A 23,100-nucleotide genomic window follows, 5' to 3' on the forward strand; every position below is an offset into this window, starting at 1 on the left:
ATGTGATGATTCATTTGAGAGATTATAATTGTGCCATTTGCACAAGCAACTGATTGCATAGGAATATGCATACACAGAACAGTTGTCACCTCCCAAATGAATCATCACATGATTTGAATTGTGGCAACAAGGATGTAAACATGTTGGCCAAATCTGTTTATTGGGGATGTGTTACATGCTAAAGACAAAAGAGGTGTAAAATGCACATTAAATAAAGACAAAGTCATGGTTATCTTATTTTTACGTTTATTGAGAACAAAATAATTGGGTGAGGACATTTCCTTCCCATTATTTACTTTCGTTTGTAAATCTAAAGATTCAGTATTGGTTTATACATGTACATCAAAGTAAAAATGTTGTAGAGGCAAACACAGTTACATGTATGTAAGGTACAAGTTATGCCTACAACCTTTTAAAGCATTACAACAACATTTTCAGTTTCTTTCCTGTGTTACATGCAGAAGAACATAATGTATCTTGATAACAGTGTCCTTTATCAGAGACAAATGAAACAAGTGGAACTTGTAACGATAACAAACTGCCGCAAAATGCATGCAAAGCCTCCTTGTCCCAGAATTGCCTTGAATGAAGATGTCACTATAATTGTTGGCTAGCTCCACAGTGATGTCAAATTTACCAAGCATCGTAAGTACATCAACTGATAATGAAAATGAAAGTGTAACTATGTACATTATTACTTTATAATATTTTGGCTTTATAACGACATTGACTTAATGATGGCCTGTAATAGACCTTTACTTAAATAACAGTTTTCTGTTACACAATCACATTTTACTCCCACTTTCACCCTACCCTGTTGGAGCCAGGGTTTTGGCATTTGTCTTCTATTGCAAGAAAACCTATCGAACTGAAAAGAACCCTTATGGCTTCCCTTGAACGACCTGTTAGCTTTCCAGGTCATAAACCAAAGCTGCTAGACCCAAAATCCTTGACCCCAAATCAAAGTGTATTACCTACTCACTGCAAGTAGACTCCAAAGATATTCTCTTGCTATAAAACGTATTCTCAAAGGAAGTAGTAAAAAGATGTTAATGTAATTGATTTTCGGTTTTCAACGAAAACTATACATATGAAGTGGGATCATAGATGCTGCCAACTTCATTGTATCAGTTTGCAGTGGACAAATCTGAAGTTTACTTTGAAAACACTGTTATCAGAATAATTTTGAGCGTTATGTGTGGACATCTTTTTGGTTAAATACAGTGCATGTAAGTTCAAGAGACTGACATTTATCATCTAACAATACATGGAACTACAAACTTAATTGGATCAGTAAAACTGGTTCTCAGTATTTTACTGAGGAAGTGCGTGATAGTGCATGCTGTAAAGAAGAATACAAACTTCATGGTAAAACACTGGCACAGAAGCAGGTGATAGTAAATACTTATTTACTTCCTGGCCTCTAGCTGTGTAAATTAACCCTTCACCTACAAAATGCTGTCAAAAATTACTTTCAAATTTCAGCTTTGGAAAATGAACAGCACTAGTCCACATGAAAGTACTGCTCAATAACTTCATTTGAAATTGTTGGATTTAATCCACAGAATTAAAAGTGCTGTCCACACTACATAATTTTAAAATTCACAAAAGGAGAAATATTCATTTAAATAAAACTCATTACCATGTGTATACACCTGAACAAATGTAATGGAAAATATAAAACAGCAGCTATGTTGTGCAAAATTACCCCCATTTCCCATGGCAACGTAATCATTCTATGAAAAGATTTTCCCCATAAAAACCTGAACTTCCTCAAGACGTAGTGCCCAAATAACATTGTAAATACTTGGTGGGTGGGAAAAAATTTTAAATAATTTTACATATTTTTTATCTGGCTAAGCTACCTTTTTTTTATATTTACACAATTATTACAGTAACTGTGCTGGTAAAATTATGATTCTTACTTTCCCACTATTTCTAATAAATTTGTACAAACAGCAAAACCTTCGACCTTTAGTGAGTTGTAACTATGTTGAACTGGATTTTAACTGTGCTGAATATATTGAGAATTTAAAAGAGAAGTTAAACCCAACTTGTAAAGGTAAATTTGGAAGCAGGTTTTACTGTAAGTACAATAGTCATTAATGTTGGGTTGAAAATCTAAGCTGATAAAGCAAGAGGTTGCACAGTTTCAGAAACTGGCAAATAGTAACTATGACCACGGTTATCATGACTGTAGAAGTACCCTCGCTGTGGACCTTGCTGCCACTGTTGAATTCCCTGCGCTGGACAACTCCTTGGACGGTCACCAGTGAAGGTGTCGTTGTACGTTGTATTCATTTCCATATCCCCACTTATCGCTCGGTGGACCTCATGACGTGCAGGCTTGGCAGGCGGTACATACTGCCCTCTGTAATGACTCCGCATGGTGGACTCACCCTGGAATTTTCCAGACGGTGGTCTGTACTCATCAGGTCGGCCGCTCTTGTGTGTCGCCTGCATCTGCCACGCTTGGAATGCATCCTTATGTGTTGTGCTGTCGTCAAAAGGTTTGCCAGAAGCAAAAGGTGCCACGGGAGGCTTTGCACTTTCAGCTGGTGGCACCCCCCATTTTGGGTAGTCATGTTGGAAAGTGGTATCAGTGGAAAACTTGGCTATTGGTGGCCTGTAAGGTTCCTTAGCGCGCACCTCACGTTTTGGAATAGCCCATCGCCTGTAAGTCACACTAGTGGTAGTGTCCCCTTCAAATGGCTTATTTGACTTAATTACATCCTGTGTTGGCTTAAAACTAGAGGCGGGTCTGCCCCCTCTGTAAGCAAAATCATCCATGAATGTGGTGTTTCCCTTGAAAGGTTGGCTAGTGGTGGGGCGTTTCTCTACTGGCTTGGCTGATTCCGCCGGGAGTACTTCCTTCCGGGTGTAATCAAGCCTGGTGGTCGTGTCTTGTTCCATAGGACCTCTATTTACACGGAGTTCTGAATTCGGGGGCCTGATCTGAGGACGCCTACCAACAAAATACCCAGGGTAGTCGGTTTGAAAGATCGTTTTACCATCCATTTTCCCGTCTCGAGCAGCTGGCGTTGCGTCCGGTTTCATACTTCCCATTTTACACAGCTTTAAGTCCCACGACCTGTACGTATCTTGATGAACTGTACTGCTGTCGAACGGAGTACTATGGGCATGAAACGTCGCCAAAGGCTTGGCTGATGTGGCAGGAGGGACAACAGTTCCGGGGTAGTCGTGCTTGTAGCTGCTTTGCCCCGCCATCAGCCCCGGGGGTTTGACGTACTGCGCTTTATCGCGTTTCGCTGGCGGAGCGTACGAATGTGGAATATAATCCGTCATGTAGTTTGTTCGTTCCTCCATTGGCTGCGAAGAGACCTTGACAGAGTAGTCCGGTTTAAACGGTAAACGGCGATCGAGAGCATGTCTCTTGTAGCGATCTTGATACTCGGTGAATCGACAAGGATGCACTGGAGTTTTTGCCTCGGGCCTGTGGGCACAACGATGCCTCCTAAACAACGAGAAATACAATACAAATTAGACTTCTGACTCGCCCAAGAATTATCTGTAACTTAACAATTTCCTCATGTTAAAAAAACAAAAGTCATTGAAAGCAGGCCGCGACGATGAATTAAAAGCAAAGAGCAACAGACCAGACGGAAAACATCGAAAATCGCATTAAAAATCTTCTTTTTCACTTACCCACAGGTACAAATTTGGCAAATACACAGCGGGTTGACCATGTTGGAAAGGCCCTCTACTTGAACTGCATGTAATTTCAGTAAATAGACACGATCAAACCACAAAACTCATCGCTTCTAGTTGCATAGAGGAAAGTTGTTTATCGTCGTTGCCATTGCCGCGTCTGTTGCCACGCGCGCAAGTGAACCTGGTTAATAACAATGGCTATTGTTATTGACGCACTGTAATTGGTTAATTGGATTTTCATTACGTGACGTAGAAAACTTGAAAAAGGAGATAATTAAAAATATTGGCTCTGATTTCAGTAAAATTAATATATTTCCTTCTAAATTGATATTTCCTTCGACGAGTTCTGAAAAACCTGAACCTTCATCAGTTTATTTTAATTGGCAAAGAAACTACATTTTATGTCAAAAGTTGTAAATAGTAATAACGCAGTGCCAAATTAAAAACGATGTTTACAGCAAATGTTTCGGCCCCAGCGTTAAGTTGGGTTCATTTCATCGCCAGTGCTAAGTTGAGTTCATTTCATCGCGGCGTGCTTTCAATGACATTTTATGTCAGTTTGTTGAAACCATTGACAACACCCACAGCCTCCGGCAAAACTTCGCCTAGCAACAAATAATAGAACTTTTGAAGTCTGGAGAGTTTAATTTTCTTCGCTTGACAGCGTGGAACCTGAATAATAGTGAATACAAAGCTAGAACAATCGAGACAACTGGTTAAACAGTCAACAATCGCAAAGTCTGGAGTGGCTAAAAAAATATTAAATTCAACCCACTATTTTAGCTTATAATCCCATGATTATCCTTCGGCTTTTGTATCTTTGAATTGAGTTCGATGTAATCTAGTAGTTGCAGTGTTCTGACGATTATTATATTCCTTTAATTCTTTCCGCACGGTTTCAGATTCCGTTTTAATTTATTCACACTTGAAACCGTACCGGAAAAACAAACAGCTGCCTTATCATCAAAATTAAACTGCTCCTTTATATGTTGATACACGACTGACAAGGGTTAATATGACTTTTGTGCATATGACTGACTAGTGAAGAAACTCCCGTGTGTCCTTTTGATACTGTACAGTCAGCTGGTTAAACACTCATCGCATAAGTTTGTTTGAATTTGTTTCTCGTATTTATGGAAACACGGGATTTATAATATTGTGTGTGGGTACGTTAATACGCGCTTTTGGCCGGGAGAAAACCAGCCTTACGTATACCTTACGAAAAGATTGTTAAGATATTAAACCTGAAAATCCCGTGACAAAAAGGAGCAAATCAAACTAAAACATTCCCCCACCCCTCCCATCTGAGGATGGTTATTGTAGTCTTCCCCAGTGCTCTTCCAACGCGCTCTCGATTGTGTTTTGGCGGGAAAATCTCTTGCCCACCCGCGGCAAAGCAACTAGCCTAAAATGTTGATATTTTTCACCGTTGAGTTTCAAGCGGCACCGCAGAGTGAAACGACTTTTTTCCCCGTAACTTTTGAGGTGGAATTGATTAATTAGCAATTCCAAGGAATCGAAGCCGTTCCTGGATAACACCTGGAGGGTTTATTCTATCATTTTCCAGTGGACAAGCGTTCTTGATGAGAATACGTAAGGAAGTTTGACCCGATTGGTAACGATCGGTAAGGAAACGTACCTGGAGTTTGTTTGAAGTTTAGACCAAATCTTTAACTTATTTGAGCCCGTTGACAAAATTGCTTTCATTAGCACTTTTTTTGATTCAGTTATCAAATATTACAAAAACAGAATCTGCTTCACTGACCATTGACTGTGCAGTACTTTTACAGAGTTAAACACAGTTTCTTTCTCCTATTATTTCAGAGAGGGCAAAAGGCTTTCGAAGTTAATACTAGTAATAATAGTAACAAAAAAAACATTAACTACAGGGGCGGATCCAGGATTTTTCTTCGGAGGGGCTGCACCACTAAGGAATGGCATAACTGACTGGTGAGGTAAACAAATTTTAAAAGCAAATATGTGGGCAACCCCACATATATTTGCACTTTTGCCGAGGTAAACAAAATTCATTTCTCCCCTCACTTCAGAAAGAGCAAAGGCTCTTGAAACTAATATTATTTAAAACAAAACCTTCTAGTTCACACTTTACGAAACAAAATAAAATAAGCTAAAGTATATAGTTTTTAGAAGGTTTCTTTTTTCAAATTTTCGTACTCAGGCTCAATCAAGCTTTTGCCTATCAACCTAATGGTAGCATAGAAACAGTTAAGCTTAACAGAATTCATGAATTTTCACAATTTAACGATACATGGAACACAACAGTCCTCTGCCGGATCAGATCAGACCCCTTGGGGGTCATTTCAAGCACCAACTTGTTCATCAAGGTGGCAAAGGCATGAACCTATAGCTTGGAAAGAAATATTGGAAGGTCCTGGAGAGTGCCAAAATCCTATTTTGCTGTCTCGACCGGGCCAGAAAGTTGTGAGAGCTATAAGAGAAATTTATGGACCGCGTCAAGGCGTGACTAATCAGTGTACTACACAACAAGGTAAGTCTTTAAGAGACAATGTCCACTAACGTAGAGCGGGCGAGCCACTCGTGGCACATGATGAAAAATCTGTTCAATCCGCATCACAATAACACTCCATTTTGAGCCTGGAAACTTATTTTTGAGGGGTTTACAAGTATTTTGAGGCTAATTATACTTTTGTGGTTTTATTTTCAAGGTCACGACGAGCCGCTTAAAATCACTAAAATTCCCTTCCTCAAAATTCTTAATTTTGCACACTTTTTCAATCGGCAAATTCACTACCCGGTGAAACACCAAAACACCTAAAATTCTAACATTTCGAAAGAAGAAATGTCAGTGTATATTCTGGTATAAAATTTATTTTCGAGCCTTTCTTTAGCGCTGAATACTAACGCTCTCATAATCGTGATAATCACAACACCAACCAGCTAAAAACGAAAACAATAGGCAAGTGTCTGTGACCAGATAATCAAAAGGAACGTGAATATGTCTTCTTGCATTTGATTTCCTTGGTGTTTGGACTTAAACTATATGGCATAAAAGTCATGTTTAGCTCACCTTCTGTAAGATATTACATTCAAATATTAAGTGCTGGTGTATTCAGAATCCTACACGATAACCATTGCGACACGTGGAGTTCGGCAAAGTACATCATCTTCTTATTGACATTCAATCAATGACTCCGAGATAATCCGCTACATTCCTATCTCTTGTTCTTAAACAGCAATCCATAAAAGTTAGGAAGCCTTCCAGCGTCAGTCCCTTGCTTGCTAAAGCGAAATACTTATGGGCTGTTCTGCCTGCGGCTCGTGTTTTCTATACATCTCCCTCGTGTTCTCAAATGCCCGTCATATTTTATGATGATACCCACTTGTATTTCAGTCTTTTGTCAAGCTAATGTTGCTTTTTGAACAAACGAACGAACAAAAAATCAAACAAACAAACAAAGACAAGCAAACTTTTCAGTTTTAAAATTAACTCATTATCTTCTCAAGTTTTAAGTTTGTCCTAAATAAATTGTAGTGTTGTGAATGACACTCTGCTCAAAGCAGTAATAACCATTTTAACGACTGATTCTGGAGAGCTGGTACACCGACTTTGAGGAATCACCTCTTGACAGATGCCTTACAGACGACTTATTTACGACATAAACAAAGCCGAAGGACGGACTTAATGACCGGTGTCTTAGTTGTATAATAAGTTCCGCCCACCCTTATTGACACCATACGCACATGCAAATAACATGATCATGACACAACAGATTGCTTTTACGGGTGATTGCTATCATGATTAAAGGATGACATTGCAAAATTTGGTACTTGAGGTAATGAGATGTTTAACCCGCAAACTGAGGATCAAATTGAATGCGTTGGGTGGAAACACGCATCGCCGTTATATGGGTCTGTTTTTAGCGAACAAAAGACCGCAATCAACACTTGTGGAATGGTGTTTTCTACATTTCTCGAGTGTTCTCAAATCTCCGGAGTGTTTTGTCACAGTATAATGCACGGCTTAGGCTTCTTTATTTGCTATATGATATAGAGGTAATGTGGCGGAAAACAATAAAACACGCTTTTTCTACTTTTTATACTCTATTAGAAAACAGTCCAAAGAAAATACGCGCGCTGATTGGTTAAAAATCGTGTTTCTATTAAACAATTAGATTATGAGCTCGAGATTTCTATCACGCATAGAAATCGAGAGGGAATAATCTAATTGTTTCAGTATAAATCTACTAGTCGTTCAAAAATTTATTTAAATCCTCTTCACAGACAAATGCACTTCAAAACGGCAAGAAACGGCCGTCATTTTGTTAACAAGGGCTCACGTCTACGCTACTCACTATCTATCACAGAATAGATAGTGAGTAGCGTAGCCAATCAGAGAACGGCATTCGTGAAAGAACGTTAGTAGATTTATACTGAAAGTCGATAGAAACACGGTACATGTTTTCTATTTCTTAAAGAAAACATGGGATTTGAACCAATCAGAGCGCGCGCAGGGTCCTATCTATATTATAATAAATAATAAGATAGTGTAGTTTGAGGTTCCTGGTGCTGAAAATTCCACTTGCGTTTTGATCAGTTTTCCATTAATTCACAACTATAGTATAAACTAGCGCGGCCGCATTTTTTCCTTAGGAATAATTATTTTCCTTCGTCATTGACATATTTCTAGCTTCAGAATATTACCTTAGTGAACCAAAGGCTGAACCATGCAAGCATCTGTGTTTTACTGGAGATCCCACACTTGAAGAAAGAATTGATTTACAGGAGCTAAGCACGGTATCGCCTTGTGGTATACAGCAAAGGCTGCAAGCAAATGCGATAGCATTAAGGTATGCATGCATTGAACACTTTGGGAAATATTTATACACATTTTTATTTGGGCACAACTCACCCTTACTTCAGAAAAGCATCCGTACATTCAAAACACGATCTCATCAGAAGTCAACTCTATCCTTTGCAAAGTTATCAATTCTCGCACACTACAAGTCGAAGTTGTCGCTTTATTTCTTCAGCGGGAAAAGATTAGGAAAAGGTTTCCACAAATAGAGCTAGTCTGATAACATATTCTTTGCTTTGTTAGAAATTTGTCTTCACCCCAGTTTAAGGAAGAGGAATCACCATACTTTGCCAAAACAGGTAACTGAATTAATAATGCTCCGCGTGAATGCGTCATTAATTTCAGCTGGAAATATTCACTCTTTATTTCAAAAATAAATTGACGCGTATGTCCCATGCACAGGCATTTCTCTGCCATCTGTAAGTTTTAGGATTGAGAAAGAACGAGTCGTTGAGAATTTTTGCAACTGCCCTCAAGTTAAATTTATACATGCATTACTTCAAAAACGTTAAGGTCTTCTTTGCACTAAATTAATACGAAATTCACGTAATCTTGAAAGTTTTTATTTGTAGCTAGACCCTGAGATTGTGCTGGAAACTAATCAGTGGCTGTTCTTCCTAACTCGCGATCGTTTATTTCCAGGATTGACCGACATATCCAATTTCTCCTCATAATATCAATATCATGATGGGTTATGGCAATTAAAAAAAATTCGTCTGCCTCAACTAGTTGGGGGATATTGCTTTGTATCAGTCAAGTTCTTATGTGAACTAACATTACAAGTAACTTGTTTTAGATACTTCCAGCTAATGAATGAGAAGTTCTCTTAGTCTTGAAGTCTTCTAGCCTTCAATACTTCCTTCTATATCGCCTTATTAAAAGGTTTCCGTGTAACTGCAAGGAACAGCAGCTGCACGCTTTGGAAAATGACCTTTGAGCTCTTTCTTTTTGATATTAAAGACCACACGTCATCAAGAGAGGAGAAGAATAACGATCAGTCAGGGAGAAACACTGAAAACGCAAACAAAAGGAAAGCACAGCAGAGTCCAATCACCAGTTACTTCAAAGAAAGGAAAACTGTTCAAGGGAACGATGCTAAGAGAGCACAAACAGCGGACACAGGTAAATAAACTTATATTATCCACCAGTCCTTTAAGACCGTATTCGATTACTTACACTGCGAAGGAATTTTTCCAGTAGCGTCACAAAATAGCAAACCTGAGTTTCCAAAGGCGCTTTTAACACTAAAAGTATCATGCTTTTGCTTATGCTGATAGTGCGGCTAAAGTTCTTAACGACAAATTTAAGTCGAGCATTTTCAGACCTTCAAGATCCTACTTTTAAAATTTGTAAATTCTTTCACTCACTCAGTTATATTGATGGCTACGCACTGCTTTCGTTCACTGCGTATTCCATGCTAAACTCAATGAGTCGCAATGCCTGGTTTCATTTATTAAGAGAGAATTCATCGACAGTTTATCGTTTCCGCAGAAACTACACCGAAAGAGAACGTCATCAAGAATCAAAAGCGAGGGAGTAAAACGTGGGAAAATCAGCCTATTAAAGTCTCGACGATGAGTCTAGGTCAAAGAGAGGTGTTTGAACAGAACCTCAAATCAGCAGAAGAGGTCGCGTGCACTCTGGTTTATGAAGACGGGTGGTCGCTCTTAAGACCGAACAAACAACAAGTATGTCATATCGTGGTGTAACCATAGAGGCATACTGGTATGCAGAACACAATACTGTGTTGAGATCTTATTTAAAGAATTTACATAGGTATCAAGCTATATCCTATACTTTCTGGGCCATCAAGTGATGTCAGTACATGCAAGTTTTTACCTTGCTCGATTTCTTGTGTCTCTCACTCTAGAGAAGTGGCTTTTAGGGTTTCGAGCACAGGCTTATTTCTTAGTGCTGCTGATGAATACGAAACCCAAACAGGTCAAGACTATTGATAATTTCAGTAACTGCTATATATACAGTGCTTGTTGAGTTGTTTACTCTAATTATAGAAAACGAAGAAACAAGTCCAAGAAGCCTCTGGCAAAAAGGTACCAATAAGGCATTGACTCATTTTCACTGCTTTCTCTGCTCATTTTCCTAAACAAGAGGTTCGAGGCACTGCTTAAACAGACTATACATAAAAGAACCTTGATTTAGCTGTGTATTTGAGCTTACAGGCTCCTACCATGGTTGTTGCACTACCTTGGTCTGAAACGACTTCAAGTACCATTGATTCCTCACAAGGCCGACTAACGTTCGTGGAAATTCCTATAGACACAGCGGAGGATTCTTTAACAAACTGGTGCAGGTATGATGGAGAATAATGCCTTTTATATAGTGCAAACTTAAAATGTAGTAGGAAAACATTAATAAGAAATATAATAAATTGTTCTTTTTTGTTGACGTAAAAAGGTGCCCCAGCTATAAAGTACCACTTGCACCTAAAAAGTTTATATTAGATATCCTAGTTTGAAATCTAGTTAGTTTATGGCTTATAAACTACGCAGCGCAATGTTCACTGCCTCAAAGTCAGTATGTTGCAGTTTTTCAGTACAGACTGTGAGTTAACAACCAAGTTACTTGTGTTTCTTTATGTGCACAGTCAAGGTATTCAACCCGAAATCATGCATGGCATCGCAGTTTTAGTCAAGTTGTGGGCGGGGACAACTGAGGACTGTAATGCGAAATATTGCATTGTTATCTTTCAATATGCGCTCCTTTCCAGTCTTCCAACTGCTCCCTTCCTGTTGCACCTCAATACGACTAATAAGAAACTCAACATTTCGTTATTTTCGTGGTACTTTGTTTCACTGTGAAGTTAATCATGATTGTATATCATATTTGAATAGGAGAGTAGTGGATGATCTAATGACGTCATCATCGACCAGGAAAATCTGCTTCGATTCCCAGAAAATAGTTCGGTATCTTGTGGAGACAACACATTATGACGTCAAAAAGGGTAACGTGTGCTTGCTGCAGACATACATTACGTCCGTCTTAAGACATTCAAGAGTAACAATCAACTGAAAAGCTGACCTGCCAATTTAAAAAAAAAGCATTGTGGCGTTCATCGTATTGGCTGAGATAAACAGTCCAAAGTAGCGTTTAATTGACAACAAAATCAATAGACATAAATAAGATGCACGTTGTTTCAAGTTGTTTTTCTTGAAACGTTACGCCTCGCTCTCTTTAAAACCATACCTGCGTTGATAACTTTCTTTCTTTACTCCGCAGTTTGTCTCAGGTGGCGTCTTCTTGATCCTAGAATAGCTGCTTGGCTATTAAACCCGGACAACCCGCCAGGAACCTTTGCAGACGTTCTTGCATCCGTCCAGCTCAGACTTCCAGAGGTACACTAGCTACATTTATATGGTCCCAAGAGAGTATTAAAGATGATTTGAAATCTCTTGACTGTGCGTCTGAGATGACTATGTTGTTTACTTCACAGAGTGGGGCAGAGGATGATTCAATGATTTGCCAAGATGTTGCGATGCTTGGGCCTCTCATGGTGAAACAATATGGGAAGCTTAAGGTAAGTACGCAAGTCTGAAATTTTCACTTTCCACTGTCCTCATTTTTGGAAAAATTAGGAACTATGTCGGGAGGGGGGCGGGGGAAGAACTCAACTCCAGCTGTCAAACTCTGTCTTTTTCAACTGGCAGGTACAGCACAAATATAATACAACATCTGAGTTGCATGTAACTGCTAAACAACACGGTAACTTTTTTCTTCCAGATGCTATCACTCTGGGACTTGTTCATCAGCATCGAGACACCGCTCTGTTCAATTTTAGCAGGTAATGCGAAAGCTAATTTGATTTCACGATGATTCATTCCGTGACATTCCGATCAATTGGCAATAAACGCTTTCTTTATTGGCGACGATCTTTTGAAACCAAAACTTAGCTAATATGATTTTTCCTGCTATTGTATATCTTGTAAAACGAGAAATATAACCTTACTTTTTGCTTTACCAAGTAATGGAAACTCAAGGAATCGGAATCAACTCTCAAGTCTTGATTGAAGCCAGCAATACCCTTAAGGTAAATTCATAGCTTTATGCTTACAACCATGTTGTTTTTTTAAAACCAAAGCCGTTTTTTTAACAACAGTCTTGTCTGCACGGAATGCGAACGAAATGGTCTCTTTGGTTCATAATCTCTACATTAAAACTATGGTGAAAATTTCTATACTCCAAAGCCAGCCTGTATAAAATTAATATCAGCTAATTGAATCACATTTCATTTCAGATGAAAATTGTAAAGGTCGAAGCAGAAGCCCACAAGGTAAGGTAGACTGAAGTAACCATACGGTTTGGCGTACAGCTGATACCAAGTGTTCATATCCTAGTAAAACTCTCATCCGAATTGGTTTTATGAATACATCAATGACCAAGGCGGTCATTTCGAGCCCCCTGCGTCGCAAAACGTTTGTTCATAGCAACAATAAAATGAGTGCACTTGATTTTCTTAATTTGCAGGCTGCAGGGCATCCTTTTCTTATCAACAGTCCTCAGCAGCTGAGAGAGGTGAGTTAACTTATAGCGAATAAAGGTCCATTCTAATTAGAGATGTAATTACTCGCTGTACGTTATTGGATGGAATCCAGCTTTATGACGCTGATGTCTACTATTTTGTAAGGTAAACAGTTGTCTTTGGATTTTCTAGGATTTCTTTTGAATCTGAGTATAGAAGCGACGAAAGCTATTCAGCTTAATTTCCTTTTACTGATTCTTCTGCCTCTTTTAAAGGTGCTGTTTGAAGAGCTGAGACTAGACCAAAAATGTAAGAAGAAGCTTGCAAGAACCACAATCAAGAATTATAAATCCACCTCAGAAGCTGTGGTAAGTATATGGCACACTGAATTTAGTACATATAAATTATATAAATTACTAGTTGCTTAAATTACGGCCTTCCTTTCGGTTTTTCCTTATTGCATTCCCCTTATCTGAAATACATCGCCTTCTTCTTTGCGTATAGGCGGATCGTCTTTGGCTATCCAAGTTTAGATTACACATTTTCTCTTCTTGCACCTCATCAGTGTTTACCGAAAAATCAATGTCGATGCACATTTGTTGTTGTTTTTTTTTTGTTTGCTTATCTTTACAGCTGCTTCACCTGCAAGAGTTTCATCCATTACCAAAGCTTGTTCTGCAGTACAGACATGTATGTTTCGTTGAAGTTAAATGAATATCTTCACAGGGCGGGGTGGGGACAGCTCAGAGTCTGGACTACTCACAGGCATACACTGTACTCTGTAGTGAGTAATTGCTCAAGTTTGACCGAGCTAAGCGACTATGCGGCAATATCACGAAACGCAATGTAAGTAAACTTGAGAGCAAGTGCTGATATTCACTGGAACAAACCCTACATCTGTTCACCTGTAAGTGGCCATGTAAACGTCCTCGTTCATGTCTGTTTTTTATTTTTGTCGACAGTTGGTAAAACTAAAGTCGACGTACTTTGATGGAATACTCTCACATGTCCATGAGGTAAATGCCACTTTCTTTCCCAAAACATAAATCCGGCAAATGCAACAATACCGGCTCTTCAGGTTATGTAATCATATTTTTTGATTGCTGTTATCTCCTTTTTCCTGCAGGGAATTCTTTTAACAAGCTGGTGAGTTCGTTGAGAGATACAAATTAGTACTCACTGATTAGTACGGCTTTTTACGGATTTAAATTTCTGATCATTTGAACATTTCAATTGCCTCAACTGACGCCAACTGACCAGAGACCTGACGAAGGGGTGTGCACATGTAAATGCCAGAAAAAGAGTCTGAAAAATCTAAATGTAATGAATATACATGCCGTAAGGCTCATAATCGGGGAATATGGACTGATCAGAAAGTGTTTGTTTTTTTGGTTTGTTAGTTAATGCATATTTACGCGATAACCAGCTAAGTCATTCGTCTTATTTGCAGGGACCAAACAGCAGCGGCCACTGGAAGACTAACGTCAGCAAATCCAGTAAGTGCTGTGTGGCTTGCTGCTGTATATCGATCTTACTTCAACTTCTTTTTGTAAGTAAACCTTTCCCAATCTCGATTCAGCAATGTCATACGTTATTTCTACCACTTACCAGCATTTTCAGGTAATTAAATTGAAGTAGAAAGCAAAGTGGTCTTTCACTAAAAGCCAATACCGCAAAACTACCCAGTACTTCTATAGTATGGTGGTCACCGTGGTGTCTACATTACAGGGGTTAATTATTATGTGTATCTTCGGTTGTCTTGTAGAACCTTCAGGCCATCCCAAAACAAGTTATAGAGGTATCTGGAATCAAGAAACAGTTCATCGTAGGTACGATAGAACATTGTTTTCCGATTCGGCTTCAGTATCAAAAGGAATGCTCTTCGACGATTTGGAACAAACTAGGAAGATATTTATGTACGAAAAGGCTGTATCTATTAAAAAACCTTCCGTGGTCGAGGAAAACCGAATTGAAGACGAGTCTTTGATAAACATGCTCAGAGAGTTTCCTAATTCTCTTCGTGCAATCTGAATTAGCCAAGGCTCTTAAAATGCTTGTGTATTAATTTTAACTCAATTTATCACTAGTCTGTGTCTTGTTGCCATGGGAAATGGGTGGATGTACAGGTTACAACATTCTAAATGAAATGATACTTATTCCTCAGAAGGCTCACTGTTGCTAAAGGACGGAGCTACAAGGAAATGTAATAGATGAATGAACAAAGTAATGCGAGTTGTCACCGAAGGAAAGTCTCCATCTTCTAGACACTGGTTATTCTGAAACCCTTCTTTCATCATCTTTAGGCAAACCGGAAGAAGTGGTAACCATTTATGCACGGGATGCTTACACAAGTAGAGAAGGCTGGTTATTACTTGCGGCAGGTATTTGGTATTGAATGATTATGTTACTTTAGTTACGCACGCCTGCTTGTGACCACAGTAAAATATCTTCTCAGTAATTGACCGGCTGTGGTCTCTTTCTAGATTTTCAGTCCATTGAACTTCGCTTACTGTCCCACCTGTCCGGAGACCCGTCGCTGATACAGATCTTCAACGACAAACAATGTGCAGACGTATTTACAACACTTGCCTCACAGTGGTAATGTAATAATTTGATTGCTCTTTCAAAAATGTTCTCGTTTTTACTTTATTTACTATTTGCATTCCCGGTACCAGAAAAAGGATCGATCATCGTGCATTGAATGAGATAATTCTAAGTTTAAACTAAAAGAAAGTTCCTCCTTATGCCTTAGAACTTTTTCTGATGTACCAAAACCGTATGTCTAGGTTGGACAAAAGCTGTGAGGAAGTTCAGTTTCATGAGAGAGAAAGGACCAAACGAATTGTGTATTCTGTTATCTACGGTGTTGGTAAGGAGAACCCTTTACATATATACTGTTTTTTGTTTACTCCTATAAGTCCTCTCTGAGAAGCACTTGGAAGAATAGTCAACGCGTATAAATATTATATGTTTGTTTTGGTTAACAATTCGTCAATATTTGTTGTACAGGAAGCGAAAAACTTGGGCATACCCTCAAAGTGAGTGCTGATGAAGCAAAAGGATTCATTGAGAGCTTTTTAGGTGTGTTTACAATCCCTGTCTGGCACTAGGTTTCTGCTCCTATAACAGAGATCGTTAATTTTAATTGTACTGAAAAATTCATTATCTATACTGTACTTACGTCTTTTTATGCGTATACGTTGAATAATTTCAGGGAGATTTCCAAGAATAAAGGAATTCACCCGACGCTGTATTGAGAGTTGTCAAAGAAACGGTTTGTAACGGAGTAGTTTATGTACTAAGTTCAGAATTGCTTTGGCCATGTCCAGGTTGAATCAGCTAAATTGTAAGAGATTAGACCTCCGAGAGAAAAGCTGGTCCCACAAAGGACAAAAACTTTGCCTTTAGAGCGACATAGAAGGGCTTATAGATAGGATATCGTTTACTGAGTTGACAGAAGAGCCTTGCTCAACTCTACGTTTTCTGTGGCCTCACCATACGTTTGTTTTCTGTACACAGGCTACGTGTCCACCATTTTGAACAGAAGGCGATGGCTGCCACATATCAAGTCTTATGATTTCACCCAAAGATCGCAGGCTGAACGACAGGCTGTCAATTTTATCGTGCAGGGTTTGTGCGTGTGTAGATTTAATCACCTCTGTCGAACATAACTCCCATGTCTGTCAAAGTTCTTAAAAGTGGTCTCAACATTTTCCCTGAATGCTGAATAAATGTCTGAATTTAACATTTCCCCCTGGCTTTGGATCCATGCACCTTCCTGAAATTTGAACATTTCCATCTAGTCGAAAGTCTCTGGCATTCCATCTTAGTTGATATCTCACTGGTTGAATTACCTCACTGGTACGTTCCAAAACGCTTTTAAACCCGGTTCCAAGGCCTTTTCTTTTAAAGGTTTTTTAAAAACTGATCAGGCTCGTTGATTTGTAACATTTTGTTTGAATTTAAGGTTCTGCCGCCGATATTTGTAAAGCAGCGATGATTCAGGTCATAAGTGCCATAAGCGAGGATACCTCTCTGCACGCAAGGTAAAGAACTGTTTTGATGAAGTGTTTCATAATAAGTTGCAATGCAATATTTAAATAGACTTCAAGCTGACTTTCAGGCTTCATGGCCATCCTTAATTTGTGCTGCCCCTTTCTTTTCACACCCTCATCAAGACAGGCGATTTTTTAAATCGAGTCTTCCTTCCACTCTTGCCTCCCTTTCTCATTTTTTTTTAAACAGTCCATAGTCAGCGTTTTCTATTACTTAGCGTTTTTAAGTGTAAGTAAGCGACTAAAAACTTTTAACACCAAAATAGTGAGATAAAGTAACGCTGACTTGTATAAAAGCTGGTGTGTTCCGTAATTATTTTCTTTATAGACTGCTGTTACAAATACACGATGAGCTTCTATTGGAGGTCCCTGAAGATGAAATTAACAAAGTGACAGGTAGCATATCTCTGTCAGTTTTCTTATGTTTTCTACGAAACATTGCGCGGAGAATAATGTAAAATATCTATTTATGATTGCAGCAAGCGTCAAGTCAATAATGGAATCTACGGAGAAACTTTGTGGTGGCAAGGTCAAGCTGAAGGTAATAAAAGTATTACTATTGGTGGAAGTCGTAAACTGGGACTTATACTGCATGTATTCAGCGAAAACAAGGATTTTTACTGACATATAACAGACCATAGAAGAGAATGAAGTGCATGCGGCATGCTTTGGCGTAATTGGGCAAGTAATTTTAATTTTAAAAATGTTTGGCCTCTACTTAGAATTTGTACTTGTATCATACATAAGATTAGAAATTTGTGAAAACCAAACAACATCTCAAGCCAGTACGTAATCCATTTTAAAACAGCCACCAATTGAACACTTGCATTTCTTATTCATAGGTACCACTTCCTGTGTCTATCAGTACTGGACAGACGTGGGGACACATGGACACCTTCCCTGTTTCAATGCCGCCCCTAACGCCTTCATAATTAACAGCTCTGGAATGACATTTATACGCTTTCCTTGTAACAACCTTGCCCTAAATCAAAGATGGCGTAATTGTATGCCACACATTAAAATTTAACCTACTCGCTGTCTTAATGAATCAGTGTTATAACGTTTTTTCAGAGAAGAGTGGAAAAATTTCTCGTTACTTAATCAATTTTTTTTCTCGTCGGTCCGATGCAAGGCACTGTACTTGTTGTTCAATATCACCAAACTGTAGAGCAAAGACTGCTAAAGATGAAGGGTCTTAAGTAATGTACGAAAACTGTTATTAAAACTAATTGTATAACATCGGTCATTCCAATCTAGAGGAAACGACGCTGTTATATATCTTAGTAAATGGAAATACCGGTTAACAATTCCAATTTTGAAACACATTTGTACTTTATGCATGAATCTCTGAATTGCTAAGCATCAGGTTTTTTTTAATAAACTAAGACATAATACTGAGTCAACAGTGTTACTTATAGCTATTAAGATTAACATTTCAAAAGTCTGTTGCATCAGATTTGCTTCATTTTGAGCGTTTGAGAGCTTATCAAAGTTTTGCCATCTCATTTATCGCAGCTATTCACCTCACCTCACCTATCTTCTTCGCGCTCTGTTACGCATAAGGCCGCTATCGCAGCTATTACTGTAAATTGAATAGCTGTCTCAGTGATTGAAGAACTACTTGCAAGTACCTGATTCCTTTTTCGTGAAAATTTCGTAGGAAACGACAACAAACAATTTGATCCTGTTTGCCTTGATCCCTTCAGCTGAATAAACAACACAAGTTGTCAGGCTTCTAATTTAGGCAATGATTCCACTACCTTCTTATTACATTTTGTGGTCGGAGGAGTTATGAATATAAAATAAAAACGCTATTATGGCCTAAAAGAAAAGGTCGCAATTCCGAATAATTCGCGCTCACTCTTAGGAGAGCCCTCTGGCCATTGGTTTCTTTTCCGGAAACAACAACATATCCACAATTTAACCTCCCGTACAATCTCTTTGTAAGCTTTCCGATAATTGGAACTGCGAAGCGCATAGATAATTGGGTTAATAGCCGAGCTACAGTACAGTAAATAAATACAGAGGTAGTGTGCTTTAGGTAGCTGTCGACGAATTATAAACTTGACCACGACGAATGGAATATAACACACAAAAAACCCAACAACTTGAATAAGCAGCAGCTTTACAATCCTGCGCTTGGATTCAAAATCTTGCCCGACATCTTCGTTGCAAATCGTTTTGCTAAAATAAAGCTCCTTGATAATCCTACAGTAGCAAAACGTGATGGTACACGCGGAAAACGAAGCAAACAAAACGATAACGACAGCATGCGAGGTCTCATTCCAAGTATACACACATTGCTCTGTCTTCTCGTCATACACAGCGTAAAGGACAGTTGGCATGTTCAGCAAAGGGCCAAAACCCGGCCACTGCAAACCAAACAGAGCCTTTCTTTAACCTCAGCTGCGCGTTCATCGGGTTTAACAAGGCGTGGTATCTCTCAACCGCTAGCACTGCACCGTCATCGTACAAACCGATACAAGAATCGACAATCCACTCATGTTATTCATGGACAAAAACTTGCGCGAGAAATCACCAACTTTGCCTTGTGGATGAGTTAAAGAACTAAGCACAACGTAAGGCACACTCCATATTGCCGTCCATAGACCAGCAACAGCCAGATTAGCCAGTAGAAAGTTTGTTGTCGTGTGCACATGCCGGTTCTTTTTCACGGCGAAAAGCACCAAGATATTGCCAAGGAAGGCGACTATTACAAGAGCGGAGTAAATCAACACGTTAAACATGGTCTTCAATGTCATACTTGAGCGTGCGAAAAGTATGAAATCACTTTGAGGTATGTGGTCCAATAGATATGCTTGCGCTTATACGACGTATCCTTCCGTATTCCTCAAATTTGTGCCTTCAGAATTTCTCCTTTGAAAACAGGAATAACTATTGTTAACGGTAATTTCTATTTACAGTGGTGAGGTTACGTCTGTTAATCGCAAAGTTAAGTGAGGCATTTTTTAAGCTCGGTGATATTTCATGATTTGTTTCTCCTTTACACAGCTGCAGCCTCTCTTACACTTTTTCGCAAACAATTTTGAAATGACAATTAAAATTGAAATAAATTTAGCCAATGATCTCATAGAATCATCTTTTAATCAATTATTGCATTGAATTCAACGTCTGTAAAGTAACCCGACGCAATATTTTACCGACCAAATTCAATAACTGTAACCCAGTTTTAGCTTTTCATATGTCAATCATGGATAGGTGTAGAGAAAAATTCAGACACAGCGGGCAACCCTGAGCATGATAAATTCCTGCATCGAATATATGGGAGATAAGACTTATTCTCCATAAAGAGAAAAAAATAATTATACATGATTCCCTACGGAAAAAAAAAATATTGCAGATAAAACTTCTCCCCCAAAAATGAGAATTTCCTATTCCTCGCACCTTTGCTATACTAACGGTTTGCTACCAAATATATATTTTTCAGGGAAGAGACCCTTAGGTTTGCATAACGTTGTCACGTTGTCGTAGATCAAAATGTTTATCAGAATGAAAAGAGGGTGTTGAATAAGTAAGGCCTTTTCGATACTACACCGGAGGAATTCGAAAACGGAGGTTTCACTCTAAACTGAAACGGATCAAATGTTTTCCGTCAACGCGACAATCACAAGCGGCAGAAACACTTGAATGCACCCGCGAGCATGCGCGTAATAAGGTTCTAGTGAAATGATTGTTGTTCCCGCCATCTTTTAAATCTGTTTGAACGGACTTCAATGAAAAATGTCAAATTCAGGCCGAACGAAGAACAATTCTGAGGCAAACAACAAAAATAAGTATACGTACTTTTCGTGGTCGGACGACGAGGTGGGATTATTTCCAAACGTAGCAATAGAGTTAAAAGCCTCAAAATCGATCGAAAACATCGTGACATAATCGTTTACAAAAGCTCCGTTTACAAAATTTTTCTGTTCACACTAAAACACAAAGTTCACTTTTCAAATTCCTCGGGTTTCAAGAACATTTTCCAAAAGGTTTCCTTTTCAGTGGACAATTTCTTCGGATTTTTGTGGACGGTAGGCCTAATTAACCGGAGAAATACAGCTCCGTTTTCAAATCCCTCCGGCGTAGTTTGGACGTGGCCTAAGATTGTAAGTTGGAGGTTTAATTTTTAGAAACTTGAAACCAGCATAAAAAATGAGTTTAGACATCAATGCACTCAAAATTAGCAAGCGATAAACCATATATGTACTTATAATTATCTCGCTCTCTCTTTTTTTTTTTGAAATCGATTTAATTCCGCGCCACTTTTTTGAGTCTTTTAATTATTGACATCGGTTATACATGACCGAGTTTTATTGAACATGTCACAAGACAGGGTTATTAAAGACCATGTCACGTCACAGAGTTATGCAAGGGGCTGATGAAGTAGGCAACAGACTGTAAATGTTTTGGAAACAGTAAATTTTGTACCCTGTGTGCCCAGTTTCATACAGGCGTGATTTTAAATCAAAGGTCAATCAAGGAAAAACAGCGTGGTTGATGTAGGAATATTAGTAAAATAATTGAGGCCAAACGTCCAGTGATGGGCTTCTGTCGAGGAAAGGCCCTTGCTTGAAGAGCGGCTCTTTCTTGCTCGTAGGGGGGTTGGAGAGGTTGGAGAGGACGGAGAGGGCCGTCAGAGATATAGTTCTTGCTTCAATTAGGAAGGAAGAGATTCGGTCGCGGCAGGAATTAGGATTTGGAGTGAAAAATGTTATGCGTTTACAACAATAAAGTATGCTAACTAACTAAACATAACCGATACATAAAAGCAATCCCTATAGTTTTCAAATAGTCTTCGAGAATACTGCAAAAATAAAATATACAGAACAAGGGCTACTGTATAGAGGGTTATTCTGCTTTATAAGCTGATAGATCTTGATTTTATGATGTTTATTAGGGGCGCAGTTGTACAGTCGAGAGGTAGCTTTAGTCTTTATTAACCAAATGAAATTCGAGTAAAAATAAATTCAGGTAAAACTAGATCATTTATTGTGTGTAAATATTGAGTACAGATATTGTTTTCAGCGATCACTGGATACACATAACAAACACTGTAAGTTTGCGTAGTAAACCCCTAGTGCGCAGCTGATCTTACGAAAACTGTAACCCTAGAAGAATTTTACAGTGCTTGGAATATACGTTTGTCTTGAGAGAAAATCGTTTTATTTAATAGAAAGAGAGTTAGACAAGAGCTTAGCAGGAGCTTTGATTAGGCGAAGACCTGCTAACAGAGACGAGTGGGATCAATTTAGTCCACGACTAGGCAGATCAGCTGATGGGACCACTGCAAAAAGGAGACTACCTGGCGCGTAATACGCCACTCGTAGTAAAAATGAAAATAAATAAACAATCTTTTGAATAAAGTTGGTGCTTCATTGAATTTGAAAACGGCTGAATATGATGAGTATATTGGAGCCTTAAAAATCAAATTCGGGTTAATTAGGAAAAAATTAAAAATCTAATGTTTTTAAGAGGCTCAAGTAGCTATCATCACCCCGACCTTCAATGGTTCGGCATTATTATCTAGTTCATTGAAAGCAGCTTTACTTCTCGACTCATTATGCTATGTGTAATGGAGTTAGCGCCTGCAAGGTAAACCAATTGGTCTTTAAAGTCATGACTGTTGAATTGCTTGAATTATGAAAATGCTAGTATTTAGCATATAACGTTTCAGGTGACTATATTCCCAATAATATCTTAACCACGTACAAGCCGGTAAATACCTTATAAAGTGGACTTCTCACAAAATATTTTAATTTTCACCAAGCTGTTAATTTGGGTGCTAATTTAATCCAATTTTCTTTCACTAAGTAAAATCGAGACGTTTCCTTCTTAATCTACACGTAATTCGAAGAACTTTTCTTTTAAAACGTAATTGTAAACAGCAATACAGTTTGATTTGCGACTCATTGTGTAATGTACAAAGCCTTTCATGGCTTTGTCAAGACATTGCAAACGATTTTTCACCAAAAATATGAACAGCTGCTTTCAGCGTGTCATAGTTGTATAACTTTACAAAGAAATGGTGCTTTGACAAAAATTTGAGATATTCTTTG

The 23,100-nt window shown here is 38.6% G+C and overlaps 2 protein-coding genes across 2 annotated transcripts; one reads left to right on the top strand and one right to left on the bottom strand.

Annotated features, from left to right (window-relative positions):
- Positions 1-229: 229 nt before the first annotated feature.
- Positions 230-3,851, bottom strand: LOC110042718 (stabilizer of axonemal microtubules 1-like). Its single transcript, XM_020748086.2, has 2 exons — positions 3,667-3,851; positions 230-3,475 (listed from the first exon to the last, which is right to left on the bottom strand). Exons 1-2 carry the CDS (start codon positions 3,705-3,707, stop codon positions 2,122-2,124), a joined length of 1,395 nt encoding a protein of 464 aa, XP_020603745.2. The 5' UTR covers positions 3,708-3,851; the 3' UTR covers positions 230-2,121.
- A 1,425-nt stretch (positions 3,852-5,276) lies between these two features.
- LOC110042670 (DNA polymerase nu-like) lies at positions 5,277-18,439 on the top strand. The gene is made up of 30 exons (XM_089284331.1): positions 5,277-6,181; positions 8,342-8,501; positions 8,753-8,808; positions 9,470-9,631; positions 10,001-10,197; positions 10,522-10,560; positions 10,690-10,820; positions 11,362-11,471; positions 11,747-11,862; positions 11,961-12,044; positions 12,248-12,308; positions 12,490-12,554; positions 12,762-12,797; positions 12,992-13,039; positions 13,262-13,354; positions 13,620-13,676; positions 13,949-14,002; positions 14,113-14,132; positions 14,437-14,482; positions 14,752-14,815; positions 15,290-15,367; positions 15,470-15,584; positions 15,773-15,855; positions 15,996-16,067; positions 16,201-16,260; positions 16,506-16,616; positions 16,954-17,032; positions 17,370-17,437; positions 17,521-17,582; positions 17,884-18,439. Exons 1-30 carry the CDS (start codon positions 5,917-5,919, stop codon positions 17,971-17,973), a joined length of 2,682 nt encoding a protein of 893 aa, XP_089140457.1. The 5' UTR covers positions 5,277-5,916; the 3' UTR covers positions 17,974-18,439.
- The last annotated feature ends 4,661 nt before the right edge of the window (positions 18,440-23,100 follow it).

This window comes from Orbicella faveolata, unplaced genomic scaffold (assembly GCF_042242905.1).
Source record: "Orbicella faveolata isolate gen_17 unplaced genomic scaffold, um_ofav_v1 contig_1, whole genome shotgun sequence".
NCBI classification, from domain to species: Eukaryota; Metazoa; Cnidaria; class Anthozoa; order Scleractinia; family Merulinidae; genus Orbicella; species Orbicella faveolata.